The sequence below is a fragment of the Mus pahari genome, chromosome 14 (assembly GCF_900095145.1).
Source record: "Mus pahari chromosome 14, PAHARI_EIJ_v1.1, whole genome shotgun sequence".
NCBI classification, from domain to species: domain Eukaryota; kingdom Metazoa; phylum Chordata; class Mammalia; order Rodentia; family Muridae; genus Mus; species Mus pahari.
This window is the reverse complement of record NC_034603.1, coordinates 33,793,032-33,813,633: the sequence shown is the minus strand read 5'-3', so window position 1 is coordinate 33,813,633 and position 20,602 is coordinate 33,793,032. Positions and strand designations below refer to the sequence as shown.

The window sequence follows — 20,602 nt, the reverse complement described above, 5'->3', positions numbered from 1 at the left end:
TGCCTCTGTCTCTCTGTCAATCTCTGTCTCTCTTATCTCTCTCTCTCTCTCTCTCTCTCTCTCTCTCTCTCTCTCTCTCTCTTTCAGAGGTTGTTGTGTGGAACAGCAGCTCCAGATCCATCAATCTGGAGCACAGCTTGGGAAGTGCACAGGTGAGGCACAGAGCAATATGGTGTGCGCATCGTGGAAGCTTCTGCTGAGTGCTTTTAAAGTGTTCCCTTGGACTGTAGCCTACAGAAACAAACTGAGTATAATTGAATAGGAGATGATAAAAAAAAAAACAACATTTTAAAGGATTTTATCTAATGAGGAAGGTTGATTGCCTTGCTTTCTTCCCTAGAAGAACTAATAAGTAGGTAATGAATGACATTTCTGTGATAAAATCCTGCTTTTATTGTTATCCTTTGTAAGGATGTTTTCAGTCCCCCTCAAAGGCTGAACTTTCAGGTAATGGGCATGTTCTGTTCTTCATTAGAAAATCTCATCTGTGCTGAATTTCTTTGTTTGCCTTTGAGAAGGCCCCTCACTGCCACTCTGGTTGTCAATTTAGCACTGTTGTATTTTGCTGCACAGTCCAAAGTAATTAGGTTAATTAGTCATTTTCATTTAGCTTATTAGAAGGCTAGAAATCCCTTTTCCTCATTTGGGAGATTAAATGTTGCAATTGTGTTCACCAAAGAGCTTCAAGGATGTGGTTTCGGACCCAGTCCTGGCAGCTGGGAGCTCTGGTCATGGTGTAAATTGCTCTGTTTTGTGGTCACTATAAGGGTAATTGGACAGCAAAGGGTTAATGATGCTGCAAACTGGTGGGGGGTGGGAGGTGCAGGGAGCCTGGAAGTAAATGAGAGTCAGATCCTCAGCACAGAGAGAAACAATGACAGCAGGTGCTGGGCTTTGCCCAGCCCAGCCCTCTTGCTGGTCCTGCAGACATCCCACTTCCTTAGTTAAACACTTCCCAAAAGCTGCCTGTGCCCAAGGATGCTCTTGACCACAGAGAACTCACAGTCTTATGGGAATTAGAGATGAGTAATATAGCAGGTGAAATCCAATAGCTGTTAAGGCTCAATGGAAGGGACTTGTATGGTCTTCAAAGCTTTGTGTCTATTCTAAAATATAAGCTATGGCACATGACCACCTGGCCTCAATTGTTGGCATGAACAAACGCAAGCCCAAGTAAACTTAATGTCCAGTGGTCTGTAAATGGTGGTACTAGGACTGAACTCTGTCTCCCTGCCCCTCATCCAACCTTCCTCAAAGCACCCCACATCACTTGTCGTGGAAGAAGGTGTTTTGCATGCTATATGATTAGGGTAGAATTAGTAATCCACAGAGCCCAAGGAAGAGGATGTGTGTTCATCACCACAGAAGAACACAGGCACAGTCCTTTGTCCTCATTCCCAGTAAGGATTCTCAGCTGCCCTCTTGCTTCTCATGGTCCCAGCTCACCCTCAAGGTTTTGGCTCACTTTTATCCCTCCCATAAGATGCTTTCTCATTCCTTCTGCCTCTGTGCCTCCCTAACAGAATCCACCATGCCTTCTAAGACTTCCTTCATCTCCCTTTTCCTTAAAAATTTAAGTTCCTTGAAGGCATATACCTATCTTTTTCACTATTGCATTCTGATGTTCTTGGAATATAGTAGGAACTTGATAAATGTTGAAAGAATATATGAATGAATAAATGAATGAATGCATGAATTAATTAATTAACTGAAATGGATGGATTCAAATAATAATTTTTGAGCTTTTTGAAATTCGTTGCATGTTTTAGACTCTCCATCTACTGTTGGAGAAATAAAATATAAAGGGAGAGTAGAAGCACTGCACATCACTAAGTGTCATAAGGGCATTGTCTGGTGTCAAATCCCCACTGAATTCACTTGCTTTTTGTCACTACAATGAAATACTTAACAGCACAACTTATGGTATCAAGAATAATTTTGGTTCATGATGATATAGGACTCAGGTCATCAGGATAGGGAAGGTGTGAGGGACAGCTCAATTTACAGTGTGGTAGACCAGAAAGCAAGACCAAAGGTGGTCAGGGATAATATACCCATAATATCCACTTCCAGTGACCTTCCTTCAGCTAGCCCTTCCCTCAGGTTTCCAAAATAATGCTACAAGCTGGGGATTAAGTATTAAAAACAAATGCTATATTTAAACCATAACACCCACCCAATATTTTAATATCAAGACTAGTGATACCATAGACACATTAAGAAGGCATATTACTATTCTCTTCTCACCCTGAAATGGACTGTCTATAGCACATCCCTTACCTCAATGGCCAGGGATCTTAACAGAAGGGACAGAAAGATCTTAAGGGCCAGGGGAAATGGTGGATAATGGCAAATACTGTTTTCTGGACACAGCAAGTTAGCTGTGCATAAGAACTGATAGTGACTGTGGCATGCACAAGGCCTGTGTCAGCTCAACAAGACAGAGCCCCAGCACAGACAGAAGGAGGTGGGAGTTAGTTGCCTGAGGATTTATTGCCATTTGATAGCTGCTAGGAGAAGATGCAATTTTCTTTATGGATGTGACGTTTGGTATGTAACCCACACTCTAGGACAGTTATTATACCCAAGAGTATATGGAAAATATGATCTCAATTTGGGGGTAGGGGAATAGAAAGCGATAAAACAAAATTGGGTGGGTAGGAAGGTAGAGATGGATCTGGGAGATGCTGGGGAAAGGGGATAAGTGTGATCAGAGTAATTTATACTACTTTGAGAATGAGGTTTACTAGAAGGAAAGGGGGAGCTTCCAAGTAGTGTAAAAATGGCTGGGAATCCAGGAATGAAGACTACCCTGGGGGTCCCATTCATAGGCGCTATGACTGGGCCATGGTAATGGTGCTATGCATGAGCAGAAGTTGCATGGAACAGGTTCCCTCCAGCTTCAGAGGAAGCAGTGCCCTAGATTACTTCCTATCCTTCCTAAATAGGAGGAGAAGGAAGGGATAAGACATAAGCCATCAGGAATCAAACATCTAGGAATTGAGTGATTGTTTATTGGAAATTTAAGCTCTATGGATAGCTATAAGTGCTCTAGGAAAAAGGTGCAGGGACATCATGTGCTAAATTACAGAGGATGTGCTGTGTTTGCCAACTTCGAACTGGGCGTCATAGAGCCTTATCAAATAGTAAGCATGACCAGCACAAGAAAAGGAAAGAGTCTAAGTGAGTGGCAAAGAGAATAGAACATCAGCTGAATTGGTGGAGTCAGGCACATACCTAGGGTTGAAGCAGGAAAACTCAACTGGGATGGGAGGGAGCAAGATACCTCAGAGAGAGGCACTAAAGGAAGAAGTGTGGTTCCCACATTCTGTATTTCAAGTTGATCCTTACAGACTAGGCAGTCCATGGAAATGCATCCTAGGGGCATCTGAGGGATAGATGGGCAGAGTGTGGTGGTACACTGAATGTGAAAACATAAGGAAGAGCCTCTGACTTGGGTGCTGGGGCTCTGCGACCAGAAAACTACAGCACCTACTTTGACTCCCTTTCATAAGTAGCCATGTGCTGCTGGCTGCAACCCAATCCAAACATTTTATTATGGTACTTGTGAGCAGTGTGTTAAGGATGAGCTTGAGTATATTCTTCTACTTTCTTGATTATTTCTAGAGGAAAATCCAAGACTCTAGACTAGCATGCAAATGAGTCTGCTTTGTGTGTAGAACACCACTTGCCTTTCCGCCTTCTACCTGCAATGCAGTGCAAGCCACAACTTTCTAGAAAACCTGCAGTTTAGAACATCATTCTCTGGCATTCTCTAGGCACTCTCATCAATGGAGGAATTCTGCAATCTGGACCGAGACATTGAAGGCTCTGCCAAGAGCTGGAAAAAGTTTGTGGAGTCAGAGTGTCCTGAGAAGGAGAAGTTTCCCCAGGAGTGGAAGAACAAGACAGCCCTGCAGCGCCTCTGCATGATGAGAGCCCTGAGACCTGACCGGATGACCTATGCCATGCGGTAGGTAGGGGTCAGGGCACAGGCTCTGGGAAGGCATGTATGCAGGACGATCTCGGGAAGAGCAGCCTGGCAGAGCTGCTCTTCAAGACCATGTTTATATAGTAATGGGCACCTTTGTACTAAGACAAAAACCCATGAGACCAATTACCCTGGGTATGCCATCTGTTGTCTTAATATCTTAATAGAAAGTGTGGGAGGAAATACTCATCAATATGAACATTGAAAATTACGCCAGGCACATATAATATGAAGAAAGATGGAGGGAACCAGAAGGCAAATAGAAGTCCTATATTTAGCATCATCGAAACACAGAAATTGAGGTAGTTATAATTCTAGCTATTTGACTTCTTTTTTGACTTCTAACTTCTCTGCAAAGTTGGATGACCATCAGTAGAGTTTATGTGAGAGGAAATGACAAGAATCAATATCTGAAAGAGAATGGAGAAGGTTTGAAAGGGGGCCTATGGTTTGAAAGATGGTAAAGCATAGCATGCAAGTGAGAAGACCAAACCTAGCTCTTCAGAACCCACATCAAAGTTGAATGAGTGTGACAGCATTTCTGTAACCCCAGTGAATGGGCAGAGACAGGGAATTCCTAGAGCAGCAGTTCTCAACCTGTTGGTCCTGACCCCTTTGAGGGTTCAAAAGACCCTCTCAACAGTGTTCACATATCAAATATCCTGCATATCAGATGTGTACATTATGATTAATACAGTTATAAAGTAGCAGTGAAAATAATTTTATGGTTGGAATCGATATAACATGAGGAACTATATTAAAGGGTAGCATTGGGAAGGTTGAGAGCTCTGCCCTGGAGCAAGCCAAAGTCAGCTAGTCAGAATCAGCAAGGTCTGGATACCAGTGAGAGACCCTGTCTCAATATTTAAGGTGGGGATCAATTGAAGAAGGTGTTCAATGTCAATTCTGGTCCTCCAGAAGCACATGCACAAAGGTACATGTGTACTTATACATATATATGTACCTACGTGTATGTGAACATGCATACATGCACACTTGTAATACATGTGCAAAAGAAAGAGCATGGATCTGTGAAAATTGAGAGAGAAGGGAGAATAGAGATGTAGCCCAGTTGGTAGAATGCTCGCCTACCCAGCATGCAGTCCAGCACTGTATGAGCTGGGCATGGTGGCACAAGCCTATAATCCCAGCACTCAGGCGATAGAGGCAGGAGGATCATCAGAAATACAAGGCTATCCTATGCTTCATAGCAAGTTCGAGGCCAGCCAGGGATACATGAGACCTTATCTCAAAAGAGAAGGAGGACAGGAGAGAGGGAGAAAGCAGTTTACAGGATGAAGGGAAGGCAAGAAGAAAGAGAGAAGTATGGCCAAGGACGTTCATAGAATCCCAAGGCTACATGTGTAATGGTGCCAGTCATCACCATTGGGTGATTTTCCCCCCAGATATAGAGTCAGAGGTACATAGTTCCCAAACTAAAGTTATAGTACTTTCAAAATGGTAAAAAAGGAGTTGGGAAAGGCAGGTGAGGATATGATTTCCAACCAAAATCTTCAAATCTTTGCAGCCATTGGTACCATACCTTTATCTCAACAAGCCTTTACTTGAATGAGTGTCATAAAAAGTGCAGGAATTTCAGTTTCCAGTCCCCCTGATGATATCCCATCAGCCCATTCTTCTCATTTCCTTACCATCTAGTGTAGATTCTGTGTCTTATAATTCCTTTACTTAAAAATGACAAATCAACTGATATAGGAGCTGGAGAGATGACTCAGTGGTTAAGAGCATTGATGGCTTTTCCAGTGGTCCTGAGTTCAATTCCCAGCAACCACACAGTGGCCATGACTGCCTGCAATGAAATCTGATGTCCTCTTCTGGTGTGTCTGAAGACAGCTACAGTGTACTCATATACTTAAAATAAGTAAATAAATCTTTTTCATATAAAAAAAGAGGTGTGAGTTCTGTCCAAACAGATGTTGATGTCACTCAGGCTAGAGTGGAGAGCCCAAGTGTTGAGAGAATGGTTAAAGTGACCAAATAGGATGAGAAATGGCACTGGTGTGCACTGTTAGTGCTGACACAGCCAGGAAATGTGTTTAAGCAAAGTCACACAAGTGGGAAGGCGGTGACTTGAAGAAAAACCATTAGACAATGAGTAAGATGTGGCCACTGCCCAACACTGATGTCAATCTGGTACAGGAGAATAAGCCCAGCCAAGAAAGACGACACAGGAGAGACTATGTCCTGGGGATAGTGGAAGGGTCAGTGAAAGTCAGGAGTTGGTCAGACATCTAGTAAGCTGGAAGGATTTGTTTAACACAAAATGGGACAGATTGGAAAAGACCACTGGAGGCAGTGGTGGAAGAGAACTCAGTGAAGAATAGACTATGAAAGAAGAGTGGGGTCTGAAAACACTGTGCAGGATGGCACATCACAAGGATATGGCATAGGTCAGATCTGCCATTCAAAGAAGTTGGTCCTTATTCTCTAGAAGTGTGAGGTGAGGTAGACCATGTCTACAGAGGGAGGTAGCAATGGTCTGGGTGGAGAGTGGTCAAGAGCCCAGATCTAGGATGCATGGCCTGGAACTATCAGTACAGACATTAAGTGTTAACAAGGGGTGAACTTGGAACTACTCCTCACTCTTTAACTGTCACCCCAATGAGTTTGAACGTGCCTTTTCATTTCCAGAAGCTTCCATTTTGCAAATGTTATGATTTTTTTTTTTTTGGACTGATGCACATGCTTATCTCCTCCTGCAGAGATTTTGTTGAGGAGAAGTTAGGAAGCAAATACGTGATGGGAAGAGCACTGGATTTTGTAACCTCATTTGAAGAGTCAGGACCGGCCACTCCCATGTTTTTCATCCTCTCTCCAGGGGTGGATCCACTGAAGGATGTGGAAAATCAAGGTGAGGAGAGCTTGGTTTGAAGATGAGTTTGCAGTTGTCCCTTTCATCCTTTAGCCTATTGCTTTTATTTATCTACATTCAAGGTTCACTGTGTAAAACTATCTTTTCAGGCCAGACAGAAGCCAGGATAACTGATAAAGCAATGCCATAGAATCATGTACCAGAGAGAAGATTGGGTTTCTTTTTACCCATTCTGTTTAGCCCTGTGATTCATGTTGAACTGATATATGCATGTAATATAAGGCATCCAATTTTGTCCTTTGGTGGATAGCTACATTGTCTCACAACAAGCTGTTGAAAAGGTTGAATTGTCTTGGAATCCTTGTCAAAGTTAAGACCATCCAAAGGGGGGAAACACCTCAGATGGCTCACAGATACCTAAAATTCCAACTTCGGGGATCTGATGCACTATTCTGGCCTCTACAGGTACCACACTTGGGTTCTGCCCACACAGACACATATACATAAATAGAAATAACAAGAAATATTTTAAATTTTAAACTAAATTGATCATAAGTGTAAGAGCTTGTTTGGAGATGATTAATTCTAATCTGCTGATCTATGTGTTTATGTATGCTGACAGCAATAATGACTTTGGAGCTTTATGGTAAAATCTTAAGTCACGAAATGAGTCCTTCAACATTTTCCTTTACTTTAAGACTCTTTGAAGTCTCATGTTTCCATAGAATTTTCAAATCTAGCTGCAAAAGTTAAAGAAAAGTGTATTCAGATTTCAGTGGGAACGGCTGTGATTCCCATGTAGGCAGATCAAGGACATGTGGCAATCTCACCAATATGCAGTGCTTTAACACGTGAACAAGGATCAGCTTTCCATGTAGTTTTAAATTTTAGTTTATTTTGACAGTGTTGCATAGTTTGTAGTGCACATACCTTGTATTTGTCTTGATTCTATTGTATATAAAATTTATTTTCTTAACTATAGTTTCACTAGTAGTGAAATTTTATATATGAACTTCCATTAGAAAAGTTGCTAAACTTATCTGTTGGTTCCAATGTTCTTATAATTGATATGCCTAAGATTTTCTAGATGCTGGATGCTGTATACATACATACATACATACATACATACATACATACACAAATACATACACATACACATACGCACCTATATACACATGCACATATACACATACACAATTTTCTAGATATAAGACTATGTCCTCCACAAGTAGAGATAATATCTCGTATAATCTTAATGCTCTTTGTTTCCTTTTTTTCTTTCCTAATTGTCCTGATGAGCATTTCAGTGTGATGTTAAATAAAAGTGGCAAATTTGGGTATCTTTATCTTGTTCCTAATCTTAGGAGAGGTAGCCATTGAGCTCTGGGCTTTTCTAAACAGGAAGGAAGGTCTAAAATTAGAAATTGAGCCCCCTTGTCACTTTATCCCTGTCCCATGTTTCTATTTTCGCTGCATAGGTTTCAGTACTTGGTTTCTTTCCAGGCCTTTGTTCACCTCATCAAAGCCATATATATGATATATGCATTAAAATGTTTAGTTCTTCTATGGTATATATCTTAACTAGGGTAAAATGTGATTGTGTGTGTGTGTGTGTGTGTGTGTGTGTGTGTGTGTATGTGTGTCCATCTAGGTATGTGTCAATGTGAATGCATGTGTGAGTGCTGGTCAGAGGTTAACCTTAGGTGCCATGTCTCAGGAGCCATCCATCTTGATTTTTGAAACAAGGTCTTTATGTTGGATGAGAATAGCCCCTACAGGCTCACATGTTTAAATACTTGATCCACAGTTGGTAGGACTATTTGAGAAGGATTTGGAGGTGTGGCCTAGTTGGAGGAGGTGTGTCACTGGGGGTGGGCTTTGAAGCTTCAAAACATGTGTGCCAGTGTGCTACCTGCAATTCCTAGTATGTTCTTTACCCCCTATTTATGAACCAAGATGTGAGCTCTCAGCTAATGTCCTGCCTTCACTCCACTACCATAGACCCTGAGCCTCTGGAACTGTCACTCAATTAAACTCATTCTTTTACAGATTGTCTTGGTCAACATGTCTTATCACACAATAGAAGGAAACTAACACAGTCTCTTTGGCCTGAAGCCTAGGCTAGCTAGCCAGTGAGCCCCAGGGATCCTCTGCCTTTCCAGGAGCAGGGTTACAAGCATGGACCAGCATACCCGTCTCTCTCATGTGGGTTCCAGGAATAGAATTCTGGTCCTCACACTTACATGACATGCACTTAATCACCTAAGCTATCTCCCCAGCCCCAAAGCAATGCTGTACTCTACACAGTTTTAGACAATCCTTCTTGACCTCCCTCTGTATAAGGCGAGGCTTCCATGTTTCAGCTGTGAAGCTATGATTTTATCTTTATATAACCAAGGCCAAGTATGTGTTCATTTTCCTCTGTTAATATCATTAATTCTATACATGCCTGATCTAATACCTTCACAGTTAAGCTTAAAAATAATAAATACCCCAATCCTAGTCAATAGAAAAATCCACCTCAGAGACAAAGGACAAAGCATGTGAGCATGATGTTGGGGAGTGGACACATGGGCCACTGGTGTATGTAGAAGTCAGAGGACAACTCATGGAGTAGGTGGAGTCTTGACCCACTAAGCCATCTCACTGGTCTACTTAATTAGGGCTTCTATTCCTATGTTGGAACACCATGACCAAAAGCAACTTTGGGAGGAAAAGGTCTGTTTGGCTCGCTTTGCCATATCACAGTTAATCATCAAAGGCAGCCAGAGCAGGAACCTGGAGGTAGGAGCTAAAGCAGAGCCTATAGAGGAATGCTGTTTACTGGCTTGTTCTTCATGCCTTGTTTCTCCATGTGCTTTCCTAAACCATCCAAGACCAGCTGCCCAGGGGTAACACCACCTCCTGTGGGATGGACTGACCCATATCTGTCATCAATCAAGAAAATGCACTTCTTCTCCATAGGCCAATCTGATGGGAGGGGCGTTTTCTCAACTGAGGTTCCATCTTCCAAAATAACTCCAACTTTCATCAAGTTAACATAAAAACTAGCCAGCACACCCACTTTCTCTACTTTCTGGTTCAATGTCATGATTTCTAGCTATTCTCAGGAGAGTTTTTTTTCACAAGGAGTACAAATCATATAAAGTTCCACTTTGTTTCATATGTAAATGAAGATTTTCTTGGAGAGTTTACAGTTTTTTCTGGAGTTGCAAATTCCCTTGAGAAAAGAAATAAATATTATTTATAATTATCACTAGCTTCTTATTCATTCTGTGTATTGAAAGGTGTTTTTTTTTTTACTCTAGAAGGCATTCTTACTAGAAATATTAGCATTCCATTACAATATGAATGAGTTCTATTTTAGCTTTATAGAAAGCTGATAACCCTGGGTTTATTTTCTTGATCTTCTACTTTAATCATAGAAATAAATATATGATTATATTTATATATATTGTATAGAATTGATTTATATTATAATAGGATGGTAATAACTCTAGTAAGAATGCCTTCTAGAATTAGAAGAGAATTCCTTTCCATACATAGAATAAGTAAGAAGCTACATAGATATAGATATAGATATGGATACATAGTTTATATATATATATATATATATATATATATATAGAGAGAGAGAGAGAGAGAGAGAGAGAGAGAGAGAGAGAGAGAGAGAGGAGAGAGAGAGAGAGAGAGAGAGAGAGAGAGAGAGCACTTATTTCCTATTTTCCATCTTTATTTTGCTAGTACACATCATCAGAAAAGAATCCTAAGAAATAAAATCTCTAGAGCCTTGTTTGACCCCAGGTTTGCTGGACAGTTTTTCTGGGTTCACAATGATTTCTACTGAGAACTTTGGCTACCCGGCTTGCTGTGTTCTAGAAGCCAGTTTTGCCTGTGAGTGAGCATGTATCCTGTTTCTTTGTCAGTGGCCCATTTCTACCCGCCAGGGACACTGAGGTCATCTGCTCTGTTTTTTAGTTCATGAGCTGTGTTTCCCTGCAGGCCCTTCTCGCTCACCGGCTCAGCTCTCAGCAAGCCTTTCCTTAGCTTTACTCTATTGCTTTTTGGTAAATGCTACCATTAGTTACCAAAAAAGGAGTCATTTTAAACAGCCTTTCTTCTGCCCTATCAAATTCCCTATCAAATTGTCTCAATTTTTGTTTGGATTCTGCTGAATAGCCCCAGTCTCTCACCTGGATTATCAAGATTACCTCGTGCCCTCCTCCCCTTGAAATCCTTTGCTACTTTGTGACCAGAGTTCCCTTGCTAAACCTCAAATCCTGTAATGCCATGCTCCCTAAAGTTTTCATGTGGGCTACCATCATCCCAAAGGTTAAGTCAAATATCCTTCACACGACTGATGCAGCCTACAGGGCCTGGCCTCTCTGTCCAGCCTTGGAGCTTACCTGCTCCAGACTCACTCTCTTAGGTTCCTGTCCATATTTTAGACGTTTCAGCAAATGGCTCCTTTCATCTGAAACATTCTCAGCAGCACAGCACTTACTCATCCTGCAAAGACCAGCCTGACCTCATCACTGCAGGACCACTTGGTTTCCTTGTGGCACTAGGCATATTTGTGCCACAGCGCTTAATACAATCCAAAGTTAACCATTCTTTCACTGCCATAATGTATGTTTGCATGCCTGCTGTGGCTAAGATCCTTGAGGTCAGAAACCATGTCATCTTGGTCCTCATCTTACCAGGGTCTCACAGTGTGACTAGCACAGAGAATGTACTCAGTAAATATTTGTTAAATGAATCAGCTAATGAATATCATAAGGCATTCATCATAACTATGATATTCCTGTCGTTCGTGTCTTCATGTGTTCCTTCTAGCCACATTCACATGTTTATGGAGCCTGTGTTCCTTCTGTCCACTTCCCCTCATTTAAAGAGCATGTGTTCCTTCTATCTACCCAGGCTTTGTTGCTCTCAGATGAATACATTCCGTTTCCTCATTTTCACTAACCACTTTCCCTTCGAAGCTTTTGTATTCTCCATTCTCGAGCAATTTTGTTCTTAGCCAATTGACCTCCAACTGTTCCACCGTGTTACTTGAACCTTCCTGTCATCTCAGGCAGACTGGCCCCACCCTGATCTACATTGTCTGTCTCTGCTTTGCCTCAGCCTTGCCCAGGCTTCATCTGAATGCATACTTCTAGAAGTGTATTGCTGTTCATCAATAGAAGACCACTTATGCACCTGTGCCCTCTCTTCTTACCTCCCTCCCTGACTTCTTGGTGATTTGATTTATTTTCCATTTTGCCCATTTAGACGTAGATTCTGGGAGACTACATATTTCCCACTTCTTGACTCTAACCGGTTTGCCTGATGAGCCCCTCTTCTCATTTGGAATCCACAGAGCTGACCCAAGCGGTTTCTGCAGTCACCCTTAGTCCTGCCACATTAAATACCGTCCCCTTGCTTCGTGTTCCAGTATGGGTAGCAGGTAGTTCATCACATCCCTCCGCTTAGACTCTTAATATATTAGTATCCCCTCACATCCCCAGGCAGCTGAGCTTGACCCATTCATCACTTTTCTCCTTTGTTTTTACTATGGCAGTTGCTATCTGGGTAGGATTTCTAAAGCCCTGAAAGTGAGACTGAAGATTGGTTTTCTTGTCTTCATCCTCTGCTGAAATGCATGGGCCCTCGTACTAACAGAATGAGGGGTCTGCTTAGCAGACACGATCTTTAACTTAACCTCCGATCCTTGGCTAGGAGTCTATTCTTCTCTGGTACTTTGCTCCACTCAGATTCCTCCAGAATGTCTCATCCTGAACACTGTGGGACAGGAGAGGGAAGAGAGGAGGAGAAGGGGAGGGAAGGGAAGGAGGAGAAGGGCAAAGGGGAGGAGGAGGGGAGAGGAGGAGGGGAGACTAGGAGGAGAACTGAAGAGTGAAAGGACAAATGGCAGGATGGGAACAAGGACTAGCAGGAGGAGAGAACTGGATCCAGACTTCTTGGTCTCTGCACATGCACTCCCCCACCCCCACTGCATGCATCTCCCTTTGAGTACTGGGATTAATCCCTTAACTTTGATTTTGCTGGTCCCTCTCTCTTTCCTCACCACATTCTTTGCACATTCATTTTTTTTTCTCATTTCCCCTTGTTTTCTATCGCCCACCATGCCGCCCCAGCCCCTCGGGCAACTGTGAAGATAAAATGAAATCTCTGATGTGAAAAGACTTTGAAAAGTTAAAAGCAAAGCAGGGTGTACCGCACAATAGTGCTGGGGACGCAGCATCCATTCTCCGAGGCAGTGCGGTGTGCTCCTCGCTCTGCCTCCTGTCACATCTTTCAAAGCCAGCTTCATCTTCATCCTCACACGGGGCTCTTCTCTGGTCTTCCTCTCACAGGTCCGTAGCATGGTCTTGCTTGGTCCCCTTTCGCCTTTGTCTGAGTACTTGACATTGAGAAAATGAGTCCAGCTGCTTATATTTTGTGATCAGAAAGTAGCTGTCCATCTCACCTTTGGCTTCTTCCATGTCCTCTTGTTTGTTCAGAATGGCAAACTCACATAAATTAGGGGTAGGCTGCTACAAGATAAGTTCAAAGATGAAAGTTTTGCCCTTTGCAGTCAGATGATCAATATGTTGCTTAAGTCTTTCATCCATGTTCCTAGGTCATTCTCTTTCTGTTGGAGGCAGTGAAGTATTTGCTAGACTGGTCTCTAGGGGGCAGTGTGAGGATGGATGGAGTGTGGGTTTTGTGATGGCAAGAGAACTCATGAGTCCGTGTACCAGAGAGCAGGAGGGTAAAGAGAAAGAAAAGCTGGAGATACAAAAAGACAGTATTTAAAGAACAGGCTGATGGGCAGAAGGGGGCACCCCTTCTGTTGGGGGGGGGGGAGAATGTACAAGGGGAGATGCCTTGGCAAACAACTGAAGGGGTTCTTTCCACAGAAGGCATAGAAGAAAGTGGTGCATTTGGCTGACAACAGGAAGGAGGCTTAAAAACAGAGAAGAGGGCTGGCATGCTTATCATCAGAATACATGGAAAGCATTTCCAATAGCTTTGAGGCTGAGGGCCATGAGCTTGTGGTATAACCAATTCACTAGAGGCATTATTTGACTTTCTCCTTTACTAATGTATGGATTCACATAGCACTAAGGTGTCTAAAGATCCCATAAGGAAGACATAGAAGGAAGCAGTGGAGATGACGATTTCATAAGATCATGGTTCAAATTTAGCATCATTGGGGTCTATAGTAAACTAAGTCAAATGGTAAAGATGAAGATTATAAAAAGAAACAAATGAAGGACCCAGTAACCTAGACATTTGATTGGAGAGAGAATCGGAGTGAACTTGCAAGTCAACTGAGATAGTCCGGAGGCAACATAAGCATAGTGGCCTACGCCTTTAATCCTATCAGTGGCAAGAGTTGATATCAGCCTGGTCAACAGGACAGCCAGGGCTACACAGAGATAATCTGCCTCGGGCAGCAGTTAGGGATGAGGATGACCCAGTCAAGCCCTTATGAAAGTCAGTCTCATCAGGGAGCTGGGCGGAAGCACTGAACATGAAAATTAATAGCCAAAAAGCACACAAGAGCAAGTAGCAAGAGAATTGTAGAAAAGCATTCCCCTGTCTCAGAACTACCATCAGTACATGGAACAGGCAAGAGTAGACTGCTGGAACTGTGGGATCCTCACAGAGCCTGGAGGGAGATGAAGTACTCCCGGAGAAGCTAAGTGTGGTCTACAGTATTGGATGTGACCCGGCCATCTAGAGAGTCAAACAGATCAGGAAATAGGAAAGTGGGTCACACACAGTAAGTCAAGAGCATGGAAGCCATACCACAAAGCAGCGTGAATGTGAGCCCCCAAAATACATTGATGCCTTGGGGAATTTGCTAATGCCCTCCACATTGTCTATGAGCCTCAGGACTGCGAATGAAAGGACTCCACAAGTTCACCTTGCACATACCACAAGGCTCATGTCTGATAGAGTCATAGTCAGCTGAGTCCTGAGTAAACAAAGCCCCATCAATTGTCCCCTTTCCTACCATTTACAAGATCCATTTCTTTCTTGTCAGCCTGGATTAACGCAGATTGATCCAAGCTGGCTTTGCAGGGCCAGGTTTTGCCTCACCATGACCCCTCAAGTCTGTCGTTTTCCATCTAATCTTTATTAAGCACCCCTTTCCCTAGATCCTTCTCCAGCAAATAAAGGAAATAAATAGGCTCCTTTGTGAGCAAAACGTCAGGGAAGCCATGGAATAATCCCCACACCTGTTATCCTGGTGTTTGCTCGGCCTGGTTGCTTATCTCCCCGGCTCTAAAGCTGACATCAAATGTTTGCCAGCTAGGATTTATCGAGTTTAATAAAGGCATTTCTTGGGTTCATCTCAGTCTAATCTATGATAACTATTTCTCAATATAAAATGTCATCATCCTACTTGTATAAGGTTGAAGAAGGGTACACAGACAGTTTAGTATTTAAAAGAAATATCCACTATTTACTGTTTTCTTTTCAAAACTTTCTCACATGAGTTATCAAGTTATATCTGTAATTTTAGTTCTTCTGAAAGAAATTTTTTATATGGACTCATATTACTTTTCTCTTTTTTAACTTATCTTCCATTTCGCCTTCCCAGAACAACAACAAAAAAAGTTCAATGATTCCTTCACGATATTACACAGTTTTATGATCCTTTTATATAAAGAATGACATCTACCTTTCCCAAACTTTATTGGGTTGTACTAACAGCTAATGCATAAAGAGAATTGGTCCTCTATATTAAGGTCATTTTTTAGGTTCTTTTTTCTTTGGGCTTGAAGAGCAACTTCATGGCATTGTCTTTGCCTCTGTGGCATGTCGATGATATTTTGTTGTTATTATTGTTGTATCTTATTTCTTACACTAATAGCACAGTATAACATTCACACCAACCCCGTTCTTGCTCTGTGTCTTTCTTCTCTCGAGACAGGGTTTCTCTGTGTAGCCCTTGCTGTCCTGGAACTCCCTCTGTAGACCAGGCTGGCCTTGAACTCAGAAATCCACCTGCCTCTGCCTCCCAAGTGCTGGGATTAAAGGCGTGCGCCGCCACCACCACCTGGCTCCACTTTCTTATATGAAAGAATGGCGCAAAGCTTCCCATAAATTGCGAATAGTAAAGGAGGAGGCTGAGGAAGGAGGGACCAGGACTGACTAAATGCTGCGCACACCTTCCTGGGAAGTCCCTACAAAGACTGGATATCCTCAGAAGACAAAGAGACCCAGAAGAGACCAGACCCACATGACTACCCTTTACCTTTTGATATCAGCACTTTGTAGGTAGTGGACCAGTCAATGCTCAGTCATCAAGTAGGGACCATGTTAGAGAACACCAACAGTCCCAAATAATTCTTGAGGATTAGCTGAAGAAGCAGGGGTGGGCGATTTGGATATGCACAAATGTTGTCTTTTCTCTGGGATTGTACATCTGAAAGATTTAGTTTCCTCTGATGGGGAAAGACGAGATTCTTGAGTGTGGGTCCAAGCCTATCTCAGTTTGAGGCATGACAAATCAGGGTGACTGTTAAGAACAGCAGCTCAGATGATTAGACTCAAGAAATGATACTAAATCCCATGCTTATTTTAGGAAAGAAACTTGGATATACATTCAACAGTCGGAACTTCCACAACGTGTCCCTAGGGCAAGGACAAGAGGTAGTTGCTGAGGCTGCACTGGACTTGGCTGCTAAGAAGGGTCACTGGGTGATTCTGCAGGTACAGTCCCTCTGCTCAGATATGGATCAGTCATGCTGTCCTGCCTATTTGGGCTGCATTGCATAGACTCTGGGTTTCCTAAGCCCTCTAACTCTTACCCACCTGCTTCTCCAAGCCTTGACTTCCTACTCTGCTCTTACCCTCCTCAGTCTCACGTCATCTTCCCACGTCATCTTTCCAGTCTCTACTAACTCTTCCCCCACCCCCACCCGACCATTGTCTCCAAACAGTTCTGAGTTGCATGCAAAAAAAAAGGAAATCGTTTCCACTCTGTATGATCAAATGCTTAGCATTTGATTAAAGTCTGTAGCAGCTGGACACTTTCTTTTTTTTTAATTAATTAATTTATTTATTATTTTCTTTATTTACATTTCAAATGCTATCCCAAAAGTTCCCTATAACCCCCCCCCGCCCCTGCTCCCCTAACCACCCACTCCCACTACTTGGCCTTGGCCTTGGCCTTCCCCTGTATTGGGTCATATAAAGTTTACAAGACCAAGGGGCCTCTCTTCCCAATGATGGCCGATTAGGCCATCTTCTGCTACATATGCAGCTAGAGACACCAGCTCAGGGGGTACTGGTTAGTTCATATTGTTGTTCCACCTACAGGGTTGCAGCCCCCTNCANCTCCTTGGGTACTTTCTCTAGCTCCTCCATTGGGGNCCCTGTGTTCCATCCAATAGCTGNCTGTGAGCATCCACTTCTGTGTTTGCCAGGCACTGGCATAGCCTCACAAGAGGCCGCTATATCAGGGTCCCTTCAGCAGAATCTTGCTGGCATGTGCATTAGTATCTGGGTTTGGTGGATGATGATGGGATGGATTCCCAGATGGGGTAGTCTCTGAATAGTTCATCCTTTCATCTTAGCTCTAAATTTTGTCTCTGTACCTATATCCTTTCATGAGTATTTTGTTCCTTATTCTAAGGAGGAATGAAGTATCCACACAATGGTCATCCTTCTTGGTTTTCTTCTGTTTTGCAAGATGTATCTTGGGTATTCTAAGTTTCTGGGCTAATATCCACTTATCAGTGAGTGCATATCTAGTGACTTCTTTTGTGATTGGGTTACCTCACTAAGGATGATATCCTCCAGATACATCCATTTGCCCAAGAATTTCATAAATTCATTGTTTTTAATAGCTGAGTAGTACTGCATTGTATAAATGTACCACATTTTCTGTATCCATTCCTCTATTGAGGGACATCTGGGTTCTTTCCAGCTTCTGGCTATTATAAATAAGGCTGCTATGAACATAGTGGAGCATGTAGCTGGACACTTTCAACTGCTGATCGCTTCCTTGAAGCCATGGTGCTTTACTTTGTGGTACTCTCCTACTGTGTTTGTATGTTCTGAGTCACCTACCCATAAGACTAAAACTTAGCCTCTCCACTGGGAGCTCATGCAGGCATCTGGAAGTGAGGAACCCTCCTGCCGTAATTCCATGGAACAAGAGGGAGAGGGAGAATCTGCCATTCACTCTTCTACCAAAGCCTGCCCCCCCCCCATGCTTCTTATTTAGTAACTGTAGCTGAGTCAGAATAACAGACGTATTATTCTTTTCTCTTAAAGCACTCCACAGTCAGTCCTATCTGGGCTGATTTTGGTGGGATATGTTCTTGCCAAATTTCCTTGGAGAAAATGATGTTTCTTATTTACCTTTACCATCAAGATCACTGCCTTAAACTATCCCATAAAACCTCTGGGGGAGTAGGTAGAGAGATGATTCAGTGGTTAAGAGTGCTTGCTGTTCATTCAGTGGACCAGAGCTTCATTCTTACTTCCTATGTCAGGTGGCCCACAGAATATGAAGACATGTTCTCCCTACACACACACACACACACACACACACACACACACAAAATCATTTTGAAAGCCTATTGGGTGTGGGAGAGAGTAATGGGGGTGGTACATATGATTAAAGAATATCACATGCATTTTTACAATCCTGTTGGGTGACAGAATTAATGAGGAAACTAAAAGATTAGCTGCAAAAGCCAGTCATCCACCCATCCTGACTTCATTACCAAGAACTTCATCAATCCCCTGATTACTCACTCCCCCACATCTTGCTACTGACTTCTCCTTAATTATAATTTTATTCATGGGAGCCTGGCAGCTGAAAAATCTGCCATTCCCTGAAACTCCTTTTTTGGGAGCAGTAGGAATCCCAGGAGACACAGCATCAACAGCTGGGGTCCCTGCTTCTTCCATGTTCTGGGAGATACAGTCCCCAAATCTGCAGATTCATCTGCCAGGAGACCTGTTCCTGGCCACTGGAGAGTAAAGGAACCCAGCCTCCTGTTATGGTGATCAGAGTCCATTTCTGAAACTGTGGCTCTGCCTCCAACAGTGTTCCTCGACAAGGAGCTGACTCTCCTTCCCTGGTACCTAGTACCACCAACATCACATGTTGATGTGGTTTCTGAGCTCTGAGTCTGAGCTCAAAACCTCCTCTTTAATCCTTGGTGGCAGAGGATCCCCAAAGGAAATGTTCTCTGGATAAGACAGAGCTATCTGAAGGCTCCATTTTTTCCTCTCGAGTGAAGCATTATGGGTATTGACTACACATGACATGTCTGAACTGCAGAGTAGAGGTGGAAGAGAAGGGCCCCTCAAACTTCCAGACATTCTGAGACTCCTAGACATTCTGGTTTTATTATTTACCTGATGTTGCCGAGCATGGTGGCACTCACATGCAACACCAACAGGCAGGAGGGAGAGGCAGGAGGATCTTGAGTTTGAGGCTAACCTGGGCCACTTATCAGGTTCCAGGCAAGCATGGGCTATATAGTGAGAGCCTGTCTCGACATCCCATCCCAAAATAGTTCCTGGGAAAGGGAAAAACAACAGTGAAGTCATTCTTCTTTCAAAATGTGTACATGGAACAGTATTAACTCTTTCAAGAAGAGTTTGGCATCAATGATCGAGTGCTTCTGAGAGCTTAAGACACTGAACTCTTGATCCAGTCACTTTTCCTCCATTGGATCTAACAACTGTCCATCTCACATCACCCTGGGGAAAGCTGCTTAAGGTTGCAACCAAGAACACCAGTAATCTTTGCCCGGAGCACTGGCTTCCTAGGACCTGAGGACACAGCCAAGGCTCAGGAGGTCTCAACTCTTCCTGGCTGATAGCTGTGGGTTGAATTTCCCCAGTTCTTGAAGTCCCAGGGATCCTTGAATAGCCAGCAGTGTTCCTTCCACAGGAAACAGGTCTTCCTCACAGCCCTACTCTGCTCTGCCATCTTCTATGGGGACTTTGAGCTCTGCAGCACCTACAGTCACTTACTGCTAGCTTGCTTATATTACCACCTAACAGGAACCCTGGCTCTCCAGAAAGCCCACTGAACTCTGTTTTAGTTGTGTGATTCTAAGTGAACTCCTTAACAGTTTTTCATTTCACCATCTGCTACTAAGCCTCACATAGCAGTTTCCAGCATAAAGAGCCCTTTCAAATTCATTGCCTATGGGTCTTTGAGAGCATGAATTGTTAACTTCTCTTTCTATAGAAGCGAAAGCAGCAGAGGCCAGATTACCATGGTCCTTGTACTGTGCACCGTGTTGATCTGTGTATTTAAGGCTCTGCAAGCCTACTTGCTCGAATATTGATTGAGGAGCCTTTATCTGTTCATCATAATGAAACATATTGCCATGAAGCCATGAGACCTACTTACTAAAGGAAAGGTGTCATCTCCAAATGAGCGTGAAGAACTGAGTCTCGATAGAAAAGATAGGAATCCGATTAGGGATCAAAAGACAGGCTCAAAAGCTAGACAGAGAAGCCCATGATGAGAGTAGGGACCTTTGTGGGCCATTGACAGCAGTGTCTCCCTGTGTCTTAGGGAGATAATTTTGGTGACAATTAGAAGAATTGTTTGGTGAGCAGAAAGTTTGGTAGAGAGAGTTTGAATCTTTACCTTTCAAACTTGAACACGCAAATACTGTGCTAGCAGGTCCCACTATAATGTACTGAGTCAGCAAGTCTGAATGGGGCCTGGGATTCTACTCCCAGGTACTGAAGCCATGTTCATCCCTTCTAGTTCTCAGGGGTTCAAATAATCCAGG

General features: G+C 43.0%; 1 protein-coding gene across 1 annotated transcript in view; it reads left to right on the top strand.

Moving 5' to 3' along the window:
- The window catches only part of Dnah9 (dynein axonemal heavy chain 9), a 322,533-nt gene that overhangs the window by 276,705 nt on the left and 25,226 nt on the right, over positions 1 to 20,602 (top strand). Inside the window, exons 60-62 of the mRNA XM_021213724.1 lie at positions 3,780 to 3,973; positions 6,715 to 6,863; positions 16,411 to 16,538. Coding sequence (XP_021069383.1) covers positions 3,780 to 3,973; positions 6,715 to 6,863; positions 16,411 to 16,538 — 471 coding nt within the window. The remainder of the gene's footprint in view (positions 1 to 3,779; positions 3,974 to 6,714; positions 6,864 to 16,410; positions 16,539 to 20,602) is intronic.